The sequence below is a fragment of the Melopsittacus undulatus genome, chromosome 4 (genome assembly GCF_012275295.1).
Source record: "Melopsittacus undulatus isolate bMelUnd1 chromosome 4, bMelUnd1.mat.Z, whole genome shotgun sequence".
Taxonomy (NCBI): domain Eukaryota; kingdom Metazoa; phylum Chordata; class Aves; order Psittaciformes; family Psittaculidae; genus Melopsittacus; species Melopsittacus undulatus.
The window spans coordinates 30,592,385-30,608,263 of record NC_047530.1 but is presented as its reverse complement, the minus strand read 5'-3'; the positions used below and the strand labels follow the sequence as shown (position 1 = coordinate 30,608,263).

Here is a 15,879-nt window from a genome sequence, read left to right as displayed (position 1 = left end):
ACAAAAAAAAAAAAAAAACCCAAGTCATATGTACTGCCAATGATTTTAAGTCCTTTTCAATTTTTGGCAGATTTACATTTGCTGTTAGATGTACTGCAGTGGCAATTGTTGTGTAGCAATATACAAACACTAAACAAAGCTGCTGCCACTAAAAAACTTTTGAGAGATTTAAGATCTAACAAGCATGTCAGCAGGGAATACGAGATATGACCAATGCAGATAGAACTGGTGCCTCTCTGGTGTCTACTGTATCACATCTGACTCCAGTCAGGAAAAATAAGGAGTCTGTTTTCATGTAGCTATCACAGAAATGGATGTTCAGGAGCGATTTGAACACAGAAATCGTTAACAGTCTTGCATACTAACTTGAAATAATCTTACATGTTAGGATATTTGGGAGAAAATGTGGAGATACAAGTACATTCAAGTTTGATTTAGCAAAGCATGTTTATTTCTTTTGTTACCATGTCAGAATAAAGCACCTTTATTAACTGAATCAGATGAAAGGTCTGTAAGCAGACAACTGAAGTCTTTGCCCCAAAAGGATCTCTGATGTCTAATTCAAACCCAACTCCATGTTAGACAGCCAGGCACATCTCTGAGGACTGCACAGAAATGCCACAAGTTCAGGCCCACTGATCCCACTGTTCCCCTTCTTCAGCATATGCAAGGAAGTTCTAAGGAGTAAGACTTTCATAACTTATGGAATTCAGTCTTTGAGTGATAAACAGAAAAACTGCAATACAAAATACATCAGCAAAGTTTCTAGTGCAGCATTAGCTAGTTAGCACAACTTACCCTGAACAGCTAAACCAGCCAGATGTATTGCTTGTTCCAGCGTGCAAGGAATGTTGCCCTCCAAGATATCTTTCTTTAATTGCAAATAATACTGATACCTACACAAGAAAAAAAGAAAAAGCTAATATGGTCTTCCTAATTTAAAGAGAATGCAGATAAATATGCCTGCATTTCCCATTCCTCTCTGCATTCCCCACTTTTTGTGGAGGGCGACCTTCATCATTCAAACCATTCACAGTCTTTGTTACCTCCTCTCTTAGCTTTCATACATCACTGCAGAATCAAATACTGCTGCCTCTTGAAACAAATAATCTCAACAATTTCTACGTACTACCATGTCCTAATATTGTTTTATTATTTTTACCTCTTCTTCAATATTTTTATTATCTCCTCTTTACAATGTTCAGCACACGGGTGTTCAATGCACTGCTGCTGTATTGCTGCATTCCCTTTCAACAGATACAACATTGCACATCCCTTCAATCACAATACCAGCTTTTGTTTCCACATTACAACTTCCAAGTACATTTTGTTCTTACTTTCAAGACACCATTTTTTTTCCTTTAATCTGATCTTTTCCTGGGTCATTTCTTGTATGTGCAACCACTACTATGTGTACCATTTGTCCACACACTGAGCCCCTAGTTTCTTGAATTCTTCTGCCCCTCTCAGCCATCCACAAAACACACTATCTTGAGCCCAAAACACCTCAAAATGTGATTATAACACATACTTTGCCAAGAAGGACATTTGTCTTCAATAAGTATAGTTTTAAAAGCTGCTTAACTTCCTTATATTGTACATTAACTCTTGTGAAGTAAGGCTTTAATACTGAGAACATGGAAGCATTCAGTGATTAGAAAAGTCAGGTGAACTACACACAGATTTTCATCAGGCTAAAAAACAACTTTCTTCCCTCGCTATCTAACCAGCCTGTTAAAAAGGTGACATTTTATAAATATTAGCTAGAGTCTTCTGGATCCTACTACAAAAGAGCAGTATGCTGTATGACAGCAGTTAACATCCTTATACAACACACACAAGAAAGCTGGGCCTAAACCCAGGCCTTAGAAAAAAGGGAAGGAAAAAGCCACCACATATCGAGGCATTTGAGGAAATAAATCTTCCCAGTCCAGCAGTAGAATACAAGCTCTTTCCATAGAACTATTATTAAAAGTAAATATTCAGATGAAGAATCTTGACACTACCTTGTAATAGTACAAATACCATCCCTTTTGTCCATTTCCATTTCCTTGTATACATTAAACAATATTTGCTTTGACACACTCAATCTCATTTATATTAATTGAAAAGGCATGAAAAAAAACACTGACTTCTGAAACTAATCCAGACTCTCACTATTGGAAATCGAAGCAAGTACCATCCTCTAAGACATCAATATAAGGCTGGCAAATGAATTCTTTTTTTCTACATGGCAACACACTGCAAAACTGCTATTAAAGCTCCAGCATAAACATTAAATTCTTTAATGCCAGAGAAGAATATGCAAGATTGTTCCAGCAATGTAGTATTCAATACAACACAATATGTATCTTACTGCAATGCATTCTAGCATACCAACGAGCACAGAATCTCTACCAAAGACTAAAAAAAAGAAGACAAAAGAAAGAATTATTTTTAAGCCAGTAAAATTGCTGAGAGAAAGTCCCACACTTAACACTTTTCTAGAAAGAAAATATTAACACAGGTATTGCACATAAAAAAGAACCCTAAAGCTGCAAGGCACTGAGCAACACATTAAAGCACCAGTGTCTGCATGAAGAGGCTTACCTCCCTGAAAAGCTTTCATACCACAACTAGTGGGAAAGGTTTCTGGAAAGGTATTCTAGCACCAGAGTATATAAAGACAGTTTCATGTAACGACAGAATAAATTAAGCTGGAAAGGACCTCAGTGATCATCTGGTTCAACTTCTCACTCAGAGTAGGACCAGCTTGAAGTTACCAGCTTGAATGGGTTAATTAACACAAACACAGATTTCTGAAATAACAAATATGTTTCTAATCCAGTCTGTACTCATTTGCCTGTTAAAGAATAATAACTAAATCAGAAAGAAATATGCACATTCAGGTCACTGCAAGTCAATGTATAGGCCCATAGGAATAATAGGCTACTATATGCTCAATTTCACTTTCCCCCTGCAGTCAACACCACTTCTGTGATGTTCCCCAAATTCACAGTAGAAATGGATATATGATATCAAAGCTAACATCCACCCTTATTGCCCAGCGATACACAAAGAAAAAAATAAATCACAAACTGAAACTTAGCCTGTAGTTTGCCAATGTATTGTACTGAAAGTACATAACGTACTGAAAGCAAAATAGAGGCAAGAACAGCTAAATAAAATCTGAATGTGCTTTGTGCAGGATGGACATCCCCAAAAGCAACAGATGGCTCTTCAAAACACCACCACCAAAAAAAAAAAAAACAAACAAAAAACCCAAAGACAAACATAAAGGGAGGAAAACAATTGAAAGTCTAATCATACAAATATTGTTGAAGAAAGCTTATTACTGAAAACAGTTTTCAATACCTTTCTAAGGTCACATATTTTAAATATTCAAGGGGGAATTAAATACACAGTTGGAACATAAATTCTGCCTAAAGTAATAATTTCCACTTCTGCAGAGGAGGGTGTGGGGGAAGCAGGCAATTTTTAAATTAGCCATACATCTCAGAACGTTGAAAGTAAAACTACAGACACATGCATGAAGTTTACCTGGTAATCTCCTGCTGAAGCTGAGAAACAGTAGGCACATAGAACACTACTCCGAAATACACAGTTGGCTCTAAGGCATATTTGTCCAGCTGCTTTTTCAGAGGCTTGTCCAAATCTACCCATCTGCGCTGATTCTGCTTATTATAATACCACAGACTGAAATACGTAATCTGAAAAAGAGGCATTTCAATGATGAAAAACAGTTAATATTAACATAGTAGATAAAATATATTGCATGAAAGCCTTGCTACTTAGAAATAAAGGTTTTAAAACACAAATGCTATGGGGGTTTGAAAACTCAAGAGAACTGGAGAGACATTTAATATCACAAGTAGACTACTTCCAGGTAAGTACAAAAGGTCCCCCACCTAAAAAATTACCAACCTATTACTTATTTGCAAACAGTCCCTGACCCTGTCGTGACAACTCAAGGTATTAGTAATAAGCATTTATGTGTGACAGAAAAACTAAAGGAAGTGAGGAAGGCAAATAAAAAATTACATTGGACAGTGTGAGAGCAAAGAATGGCTTCCCTGGGGCACTGGCAAGTAGGCTCACATGGGGTGCTGAAGGACTAAAGAGCACATGACAGCTGGTCAGTCAAAGACAAACTCATTAAAGTACATGTATGGCTCATCCCATGAGCAAGATGATGTCCAGATGCAGCAGCAAGCTTCCTTGCCTGAGCAAGCAACTCTTCACCAAGTCAAAACCAAAATACAGTATGTACTGGAACAGACTGCCCAAAGAGCCTGAGGAATGTCCACCCCTGGAATGTCAGACTTCCACTGGACAACATCTTGAGCTACACAACCTAACTTTGACTAGATTTCTGAGAAGGAGTTTAGACCAGCATATTTTCTTATCACTCCTAACCTAAAGTTTTTCATTTTTATCACTCATAACCTAAATTTTCCTAACACTACAGAGCCACTCAAATTTAAATTTCTCTGCTGTGCTTAAACTGATTAAAATCAGCTCCTGAAGTATTCATTTCACTCAGTTGTAGACCAGCAAACAGATAGGGACTGGAAAATATTTCTGTCATTATCACAGCAAAACTAGAAATTGGAATTACAAGGTTATTAATTGAGGGAGGGAGATAAGGGAATGCTACCAATTTCATCTGTAGGCATTTGCATGAGAATTCTCCAAGTCCTTCCTACATTATCATATGTAGAAATGGTAGAAATACGAACACCTTTAATCCAACACTTCATATATTATCAGACGTTTTCAACGTATACAAAATGAAGCTATCAAGGATAAAGTTTTATAAAACAAATGACTGTTCATCATAGTGATTTTTTATATCAATAATTTCTATTAATTAGACTTGGGAAAACTGTCTACCTAGCAAACAAAGTATTTATTGTTGTTTTTCCAAAAGCTCTAGCATTTTAATGCTTCATGGAGCACAGATTTGAAATTCACTCGGGAGCAACAGCTGGTAGTAAAGGCCACTTTAGTACTTTCCTGTGAAAACTTGCCTATATACACATGTGTAAAAATCATGTACATACATCCTCTTACTTTATAGTCTGAACAGGAGGAAGAGTCTAACCCTTACTGGCTTCTGGCTATTCCTTACAACTTCAACAGGCTGACTATGAGTGTAACCATAGTTACATGGTTACCATACCATGGTTAGCATACCATGGCATAGGCAGGTATGCTACATCCCAAGCTTCAGGGACAGCAGTGAAGTCAGTGCTCTGTATCAGCACAGATCATAAAATAACAGTGGGCACAAAAATCAAGGTTTAGCATTAAATAAATAAAGGCTTTTATTCCATTAAAAAAAAAATCTCTGCTAAATTAGCAAAACTGGGAAATTGGAGCCAATTGTAATACCCCATGTTCTTTTGATGTTGCATACTGGCAAAATGTACTACTTTGCCCCTCCCTAACACAGCATCAACAGAGTTTAAAGTGACTGTTGGCAGGTTTTGGTGGGATTTTTCATCCAATATTAAAAAAATAAAAATCCTCTAAACTAAAATTACTGTTCCCATGTAATCACACAAACAGTACTCAGAAAATATATATATATATATATATATATATAATCTTAGGATGAACTCTGCTCATTTAACCTTAACTTAGATTCCCTTCTGCAAACTCTTAAGACAACTCTGCTCCTACTTGATAAAAAGGCAGGCTGTAATACAAAAAGTAAATTGAAATAGAACCATTCATAGAAGAAAAAAAAACAGTTTTTTGGTATAGTGTAAGATAGGACAAGGGCTAATGGCTTTAAACTAGAATATGGTAGACTGATATCTGGAGAAAAGGCAGAATGCTGATATATACAAAATAGTTTAATGCTTGAGAAAGCTTAAAAATCATCATACAGAAACAGACTGCATCCCCACATTGCAGAGTTCTCTTGGAAATCAAATCCTACAAACCAAGTATTTCACAGGTGGACACTCTGTGGTCTTTCCTTCTGACTTCTGAAACCAAGGGTCAAATTTAAGAAGTCATAAATACTTCCAGTTTCAAGAGGATAAAAGGAATATGGCTTTGTATACAAATACTATAAACAACACTGCTTTCTAAATTTCTCAGTTTAAGTGCATTAAGCTTGCTGATACCTTGGACAACATTTGCTTTTATTTCTGTGCTTCAGTCTGCCAACCATAAGATGTAGTGTGTGGTAGTCTCCAGCACCCAACAAAGATATTGAGAAGACAGTATCTTAAGATTCCACAAGATGTTAGGAACTATAACAGTTGCAACAAATCGGCTCCACTGCTGAAGAAATACTATGTTAACTGTAACATCACACACTGAAAAGGATAAAATATACCAAATGACTAGTCCTCAATCCTTCCTGAGACTGAAGGATGAAAGGAATGCATGCAAAAAGTTGTATTTCTTTTTCATTATAAGACTGTTACCATCATGTGCACAATCACAGTAGCCAAAGTCAGACTGTGATGCTGACATTCTGTAGCTTCCAAGTGTTATAAATGTAATGTATATATAATGCAAGATGGTAAATAAATTACAGGACGAAAAAGTAAAAAAACCCAGTTGATCTGTATGCCATGAGCTATTTGATATCACTTGCTAGGAAGAGCTCAAAAACGAAAGCCTACTGTGCTGTCCCAGCCCCACTGCCCAACAGGTCAACTGCATCAGCCCTGGGCTGAGTGCAACCTAAAATGCTGAACCACAACTTTCCTGGTGAGTGCAGAGGCCATGGCAGAGACTGAAACTTAAGGGAAACAGCTACAGAACCACAGAAGCACATCAACAAAGCTGAAAGACTCTCTGAAGTAAGATATGCCTGGTTCTATATATACCCTGAAGTCTAAACTGATGTAGAGCCTATTGTTAAGGCATGATGATCATCTGCACTGGCCTGTTTCTTTAACCGACTTTTTCTTGCCTACACACAGCACAGTAATTACTGGCACAACAGACTAAGAAAAATGTTTCTGCATATTAAAATATTCTCTGGAATCCAGCATATCTTTAAATAAGATTTTTCTGTCACAGTATTTTCCCTTACGAACTCCCCCAGTCTGCACTACCAAAAATAAAATGAAAGCCAAGCAAAACACTGCAGACCAAAGCCTGTCTTCTGACTTCTATGCAAACCTTTTACTTGACTTCAAGGGCAGAATTTGATCCTGTGAGTTTTTAGAGGAGCTTATGCACCCTGGAATATTCGCACTGATTAAAATAGAATCCATTTTTATTCATTGCTAAAACATTTTATTATTAGCAGCTCAGGACAACACCCAATGCTAAAAAGAATGTCATGACATAATTCTTAAAATATGTTAAGCTGTTAAGATTAACACTGCTTTGAGGTTCATTTATTTTAGTGACTTATTCATGACCAAACCCCTCCAAAGAAAAATCAAATAGAAATAAAAAGAGCATACAATTTCTGCACAGTTACTTTCTATCTAGCTGCTTTCTGTCACTACAGACAGGAATAGTAAGCATTTTTTGCATGAAAGTTTAAGAGTCCTCAAGAACATAAAGGTACCAAAAGGGCAACACAAGTTTGGTGGGCATGGAGTGATTTCATCTATGAAATAAAAGAGATTTCCTAAGCTAAGCAGAGGAGCTTCATCAGGTATGAACACCACAAAACTATGTTACTGTAGGCAGCTATATCACATCAGATAAATGGGGCTGAGTATTCCTAAGAGGCTAAAGCAAAATCTTACTGTGGACTTCAACTACCTAAAAGCAAGGTATAGAGAAGACAGAGACAGACTCTTCTTGGAAGTGCTTACTGCAAGTATGAGAAGCACTGGGCACAAGCTGCAACATGGAAAATTCCAATTAGATCAGGAAAAAAAATTCACAAGACTAGCCAAACGCTGGAACAGGTAGTCCAAGAAGGTGCCAAATCTCTGTCTTAGGAGGCACTCAAACTCACTCAGGCAATCCCTGAACCACCTGATCCAAGGTGGCCTCTCTGAGCAGAAGGTGGGATCATACAACCCTCAGAGGTTCCTTACAACTCAAAATATTATGTGATTCTATGTCATTACAGAATTGGTGCTGATAAACAACTGGCTCAGAAATTCTCGGATGTGAATTACGTAACACCTTTTTTGAAAACAGGGTTATCTTTTACAAACCCATTAAAAACTGAACTTTAAATCTTCAAATTTTCATCAGTTTCCACATCCATTGAGCATAGTTTGTTGTTCCTCATCTGCTCTGTAATTTGAAATTGAACGAATGAGATAGTCTTTCTTTCCTGTACCAACTGCCTCATATTAGCTACAACTAAGTGCTGCATTTTGGTTTATTTTCCTCAATGTGGATCAGCGTCATCCCTAATATAACTCCATTTTTACTCTAATCTAAACATAATTTGTATGTATCAGTTATTCTGATTAGCTGTATAAAATAAAATGTTTTAATATAGGATCTCAGGGTCTATTTTGGTCACAGTTTACACTATCCAGAAATGAAATAAAAATGACAAATGTATACACCGGATATAAAATATATGTAATCTTCTCACTTGAACTTAACAGCACGTATCATGATACTCAAACTTGACTGTGCCTTTTTTTTAAGTATTATATAAAGAAAAAGTTATGTTCTTTTGGATTTTGAGAAAACCCTACTGTGCTGTGGATCTTAAAAAAAAAAGAAAAATAAAAAGAGAAAGAGAAGAATGAGAAAAAAGAAAAAAAAAAGATCATTCACTACAAAACTTCAGACTAAAAGAAAAAAAAACCTAACTGCTTTTTGCAGATGGAAGCAGGGAGTACACACAGACTTTACCCCGCATTCCCCGAGGCATAGCAATGTTTAAAGTTTACTTCAAACTTATGTATTTCCCAGCTAATTTCCATATCCTATATTATTAATATTGCAGAGATCTCTCAGGTTACAAATAGACTAGAAAACAGAATTGTTTTCAAATTGTTAATAAAGTGCTTTTTAATTAATGTAATCTGCCACCTGCCTCAAGGGTGCAGTGACCTGAGGAATCACCATCCTAAAATGTGAGGCAAGAAAAAAAAAAAAAGAAAACAATAACAGAGTTTACAGAATAATACAATTAAAGTACTTTTACAGTCTTTTCCTCTTTCACACTGATACACACAAATAAAACAAGCCATAACGCTCTCCTATACAGAGTGCTAGAAACACTTTCTCATTACCAAAGGATAAGCACTGCAGTTGGACTTACAAAATCCCAGTTAGCCCAAGGGCTCCACTGTGTCTAGCTTTATTACATGCTTAGACACAAAACAGCTTCTGCCATCAGGATATCCCAGCTTAAATAAACTGCATGCAGAAGTACTGGGTCAGTAATTCTGTACCATGCACAACTGCCAGATACCAAGTGAAAGCTTCACCCTACACCCAATGTTAAGAACTACAGAGGAGACAAGAAGCCTTGAAAATTTTCCAGAAACTCCACTCTTATCACAGCAGATAACCTCCTCCACAAATCTTCCCAATCTCTAGGGAAGAAAGGATTTGGAGAATCCGGGACTGGCCAGTGTACAAGATCCAAGACTTCCTGAAAGTGGTGAAAAAAAACCCATGAGTCTTGCCAGGTACCAGTCACTGAGTGGAAAGTTGCACTTCTCTACATACTACAAAAAACAATTCTTCCAGAAAAAGGAGGATTGCTGGCTAGCCCCACAAAACCCTCTCCCTTTTCCCCATCTTGAAGCTACTCACTTTAGGGTACTTTTGCTTACACTGCTTTTATTGTTTGAGTACTGACAAGATCTTCAACTGTAGCGGCCACAGGGAGTATTTAGCAGGGTAGCTACATGAATACAGAGAGAAGTCTGTCTTAAGTCTTAGTTCTTTCATAATGGAAACTTTTTTCACAACACACATTCACAATTATTTGTCCTAACTATTCCAATATAGGTTTCCTAAATGCTATTTAAATGAAACAGTTGCCAACTATAGCTTATAGTAAAACATCAGGGATATGAAATAAAATCAATACTTTGCCGGATAATCTGACACATTCTAATGTATTCAAATCAAAACATTGCACAAATCACAATACACTGTTTTACACCCTGCGAATGTCTTGAATAAATAGTCTTTGGACAGGCAAGGCAGATTCTATTCATCAGTACATTGACAAAGGTAAAGTAGTTAATTTACAAGCCGAAGAGCAACACCTTCACAGTGCACAGAAAACATTGTATCCAAGACACATTTCAACCTCTTGCAGAAACAACTCAGTTATCTGCATGACCAAGACATGTAGAAACATACTTTTTTAAAAAAATGTGTTACTTTTTCCCCACCACTGCCCAAGGCTCCAAGAAGGATGGACTTCAATATCTGCTTTTGACTCATGCCTTACACAGCACTGACATTAAAAGGAGTACCATGTTCCCACTCTTCAGGAGCTTAAATTCTCATTGCTTTACAACATGAAAAAGCAAAATTTCAAAATGGTCAAAAAATACTACACAATAAACTGGTATCTTTGCTTCAGAAGAAAACCTCTTCTGTCAAAGTTAGTACAAAATTGTACAGCAATATACAGGCATTGTGACAAAGAAAAAAAAAAGAATTATGTGGTACATCCAAATTTTGACCTAACTTAAAAAAAAAAAAAGCCAAAGAAACGAGGGGCAAGGTGTCCTAGTTGCCACCAGTGCTTTCATGAAAAAGACCTTAACTTTGTGCTGCTCAGTGCGGTACGACCACATGTAAATCCTACACCTGCTTGTATAGCATTTTTCCTTCGGAAAAAGGAAGAAATAAAATAATTTGCACTGAGGCGCCTACTGCTTTTTGGCTGACTGCTTTGTCTTTCAATTTATCTTGGTTCATAAATAACAATTACAGCACACTTATAATTAATGTGTTTTAGATGGAGTCAAGTTTGCTTTTTAATAAAGTATTTTTATCTTTTAAATTAATTAGATTGTACACAAAAGGTCGGTATTTTTATATACTTCCATCCATGACAATTTCTCCTTTTCTAATTTGAAGGAAAATTTAGTTCAGAGAGCCAAGCATAGCAGGTCGAGTATGAGCACTGCTTCTCCTATTCTTTCTCAAAAGATTAGGTAAAATTTTGTCAGACTTTGACAAAGGACATAAACATATTTATGTTAGTGATCTTTCTGTCATGACTTGGCCCAACATTTATTTGCCAGTCAATATGTTTACTGATACATATACACATAAGAATATTTATGGTTGTACTTGGTCTTATTTTGAAAACTCTTTACATATGCAAAACACACATTTAAGAAACCATGACACTGAATTAAAGGTATTTTTTTGTGTTTTCTCCGAACAGCAGCTGATATTTTAGAAGTTTTACAGCATAGTTCAAACATTGCTGAAGCACTGTTTGAGAACTTCAAAGTTATTCAGGCTCCGGATAACCTTGATTCCTTCTTCCCTATTCACGTCCAAAACAAACACAGGAACTTGCATATGCACAATACATACTCTTCACAGAAGTTCCCTACCAGTAGTTCTTGTACTCAAGCCCAAATCTCTACACAGAAGAGGCAGGTAAGTTAGAGACTGCTTGTACATGTCCTGAGTATTTGCCCCTTCTTTCTGGTTTAGAAGTGTTATTAGAACCCAATAAAAGAAGTTCCAGCAAGAGAAGTAGATCACTTGTAACATCTCCTGCCAAACATCCTATAGCTGTATTAACATTGAAAAAGAAAAAAAAAAAATCTATATGTTCAAGTATTTCATTTGCATACCTATGCCCTAGATGCAAGATGAGCAGTGTTGCACATACTTTTTAAGGTAGTTAACAATCAGAGCTCTCAGCAGTTTTTCAAAACTTGTAATTCCAGAATGGTTTTCCGCAACAAATACAGATTTCTGCATAAATCAAGTTTGGTTATAGTTCTCTCACAGGATAAAAGACAGGCTGTTCTACACAGGGTAAGTAACTTATGTTCCCTCTTCCCTTTGGCTTCTTTCCACAGTTCTGCAGTTTAAGAGAGCTGGATTGCATACTCCCTGCTGATGAGTCACATTCTGGGAATACCAGATGTTGTTCTTGGTTTAATGCATTCATTTCACTTTTCTGTAAAGTTTACCATTCAGTAAAACACTAAAATTGGCACCATACTTAGAACTTCCTAAACCCTAACAATGTGTCCATAACAGTATAGTTCTTTTAAACTGCAAAAAATCAAAAGAAAACTAGTGCCTGGCCACACAATGCTAATATAAGACTACTCATTTCCACAGTAATCTGTTAAAGCAATTACATTAAAGATATCACAGCGTTAAAAACAAGCCATTCAATTCACTGTCCAAGTTCAGTAATCGCAGACTACATCAGACAGAAAGTGATATTCATGTGTTTTTAGCATTCAATGTGTAAAAAGGTAGAGATTCCCCTCAAGCCTCATGCAGTAAACTGCTCTGGAGGTGCATGGGAACTGCATGTCATAACTGTGTAGCCCATATACAGTAATCTGAAACTGGTGCCTTGGCATTCATAACTGCGTTAAGTCTCAGTATTCAAATAAGCAGTCACACTTTCATGTCTAACACTTTGAATTCACACTTATAAGGGTGCTTAGTGCATGAACAGTATGTAACATCTTAAAGAAAGTACTTAGTATTTTACCGTGTCAAGGTCTAACGCTGTTTCTTCAGATTGAAGCAAAGTGCTGAACAGATTTTTGTTTCTGAAATCCTTCTACTAAGCAAGCAGTCAGGAATGATCCATTATCTGCCTGGTAAATACGACTATTTAAAGGCAGAACAACATTTTTTGAATGCAAGCTCTGGAAAGTAATTTATATTCCCATTTTCCATTCCCTTTTATTGCAACACATTTTCCTGCCAAAATAATCCATGCAAGAATGCATGACTGAAGGTATGTGCTCAGAGGTCACTAGTATACTGTCAACTCCCTCAGTCTGATGTATGACTCTTAACTGAGAGAACTGCCATTTTTATTTCTTTTTTAAAAACAGATTTTTAGGAGTATCTCCAAAGAAAAAAGATAATGAAGAATAGCTGAAAATACTGGCATCTCCAATGCTTTGTGACTAGTTCAATGAAAGCTAGCAGTCATCATTCAGGAAGACAAAGGCTTTGCATATTACAAACCAAATATAGCTAAAATTCTTTACCTTCTGTTGACTTTGCACTGACATCTGAAAGTGGATAGGCAACATTGACAAACTCCATTCACACAACAGTAACTGAATGCTAAATCTATGATGGCTAATGTGTTTGAAACAAACTCTAAGGCTACGAGAGTAGTTAGATTCTCCCTTTGCTAGAAGGAGCAAGATGAAATAAAGAAGTCATACCGTTGTACAACATTGCATTTTTTCCAAAATAACTATGCACTAAAAGAAAATACTTGGAGAATCCACAAGAATGCATATTGGGACTGAAAACAAACACTTATAGATTAATAGATTCAAATCTATTTCATTTATTTATTATTTTCCAAACAGGAAAAGAAAATCTGAAAACTGACTATATATAGCACTTCCTACGAAGAAATCCTACAGTAACCATGCTGTTTGAAGTAATAAATACTTGCAGGAGTGAGTCCTAAATTTACTTGTGCAACATTTGACCAAGGTTTTAAGCAGCTGAAACTTGCAGTTTCTTGACAATGTCAAGAAATGTCAATGCCAGTGTCAAGAAATGTCAAGGTCAATGCCAAGCAGCTGCTTGACAATGAAAAAATAACATTTCAAAAACAAACATAGTTATTAGACAATGAGTATTCTCATGATGACTCTTACTTTGGTTACCAAAGTCTAGGGTTTCCATTCTGTATCTGAATCCCATATTCAAAACACTACTACATAGCAGACCACATAACACAACAAAAGCATCTTTTTCAGCAACACTAAGCTTTTATTACAAGTTTTCCTCCTCCAGACCACCAAAGGTGCACATGCTGTCACAGTTTAATGACTACAAAATGAACTAAACCTTTTGAGACTCTAGTGGGAAATGTCAGTTTACACAGGATCAAGAGCATTGAACTACTGCAATCAAATCCACCTGTGCTTAATAAGACTAAAACAATGACATTGGTTGGTAGGTTGGTAATCTATGGAGATTTCTATAAGCAACATTTTGCAACACAACATTTTAGAAGTAATTCACTCAATGCAGATGTATAAATAATCACTAAATGTGTGGGAGAAGAGTAAATTTCACTTGCAAAGGGATCCTTCAAAATGCCAAGTAAGGAATTTTGGGGGGGGGGAAGGTTACACAGATTCGTACAGATTCAATTGGTGGAAACCATATTTCCTCACGAGGCCAGCATTCAATCTAAATGACCATATGCTTCCTCCAAGGCAGTTTCTGCAAACATGTTTGCGGTATTTGAACAAGAAATACAAACAGTTGATCACTGGTATGCTTATCACATTTTGTGCTTTAGGTTCTTTTCACAAAAAAAAAAAAAATACATGCACACAAACACTTTCATATCCTTAGCTAAAAGTTGTCTCAAGTCTTGCAGTAATTCTTAATCATGTTGCTTAGGCAGAATATTCCTTTTCATTGCTTTGTGGGGTTTTTTTGAACTGCATTTCAGCATTGTCAGATTTAAAAAACAGTCACACTGTTTATCACTCTAAGCTTCAATTCACTACCACTTCTCACATGTCCTCCCCTTGGGCATTCCCTAGCTCTGTAATGTAAGTTTTGCAACTGTTTTGGAGAAATCCAAGTCCCCATCAAGACCAGAAGCTGAAGAAACAAGGGGAACACAGGGTAACTGATGCTAAATCCATTGCCCCAAAGGGCAAGGATTCACCACATAGGTCATCCAGCACCAGAGACAAAAATCACACCTTCGCTCAACAGTTTGCTTACCTCTCGCAATTCCAGTCTCTGAGCCACTGCTTCCAGGCTTTCCTGGCCTGTGCTTTCCACCGACAGCGTGAACTCCACAAATTCGCTGTTGAGCAGCTGGATGCGAGCCACCAAGCAACTTTTGCTGGATACTGTGTAACGTCGAGTTCGTTTCAATTTTAACCCAAAAGGTAGAGGCATCTTCTTTCTCCCCCAGGGATGGTTACTGATAAAAAGCTACTACCACCAGGACCTTGAGAGGTACTAGTAGCTATCTCCTCTCAAAAGGCAAGGAGCTGTAAAGTCTCCAGAGATCAACCAGCAGCAGCAGTATCCATTAAAGATAAGCACGTTTTCCACCAAGAGACAAGTAGAAGGGACATCCACTAGAATCCTAGTAAGGGGCAAAAGAGAAATAGAATAAATTCAAGAATCAGAAACAACAGTTTGACTGAAAGGCGAAAGGCAACGTGGGAAAATTAACATGTATATTTTTTCTAAATCTAAATAATCAGTCTACTTCTCCAAAATGCAGAGCTGTTTGCATTCAAATAATGAAATAAGCACCAGAGTTTCTGGTTTTTCCACAAACGACACTGGTCTTTGGCAAGTTGATTCTTTTTTTTTCAAACTCACAGATGAATAATGAGCCTTAATCAAATGTGGCTTCAATGTCTTCAAATATGTACTTCTAAACTGATTTGGTATTTAAATGAAATACATCTACAAAGTCTGCGTTGCCTACAGTATTTCTAATACTGAACAAAGCCACTTTCTGTAAGTGCGGATCTGGAAATCAGGTTTGTTTTCCAGAGTGGACTGGCGTGCAGCCTCAGCTGCTAGCCCTTGGATTAAACACCAACCCAAGCCCCATAAGTGATTAAGGAAAAAAACAGAAAGGCAGGAAGAGAGGCACTAAAGCTTACACCTCAGCTATTTCCTACCAGACAATTAAAACCCAATTCCTCTCATTTGCCCTGCATTACAGCTAGCTGCACTATTATTTTTCACTTTAAACTGCTGTATGATGTTTCAGGTTACACT

At 36.9% G+C, this 15,879-nt stretch overlaps 1 protein-coding gene across 1 annotated transcript in view; it reads right to left on the bottom strand.

Annotated features, from left to right (window-relative positions):
- Positions 1–15,044, bottom strand: part of PTPN21 (protein tyrosine phosphatase non-receptor type 21) — a 36,127-nt gene extending 21,083 nt beyond the window's left edge. The window contains exons 1-3 of the mRNA XM_005149494.4: positions 14,857–15,044; positions 3,541–3,710; positions 799–896 (exon numbers count right to left, since the gene is read on the bottom strand). Of these exons, the coding sequence (XP_005149551.1) occupies positions 799–896; positions 3,541–3,710; positions 14,857–15,036 (448 nt within the window). The 5' untranslated portion in view covers positions 15,037–15,044. The remainder of the gene's footprint in view (positions 1–798; positions 897–3,540; positions 3,711–14,856) is intronic.
- Positions 15,045–15,879: the final 835 nt, after the last annotated feature.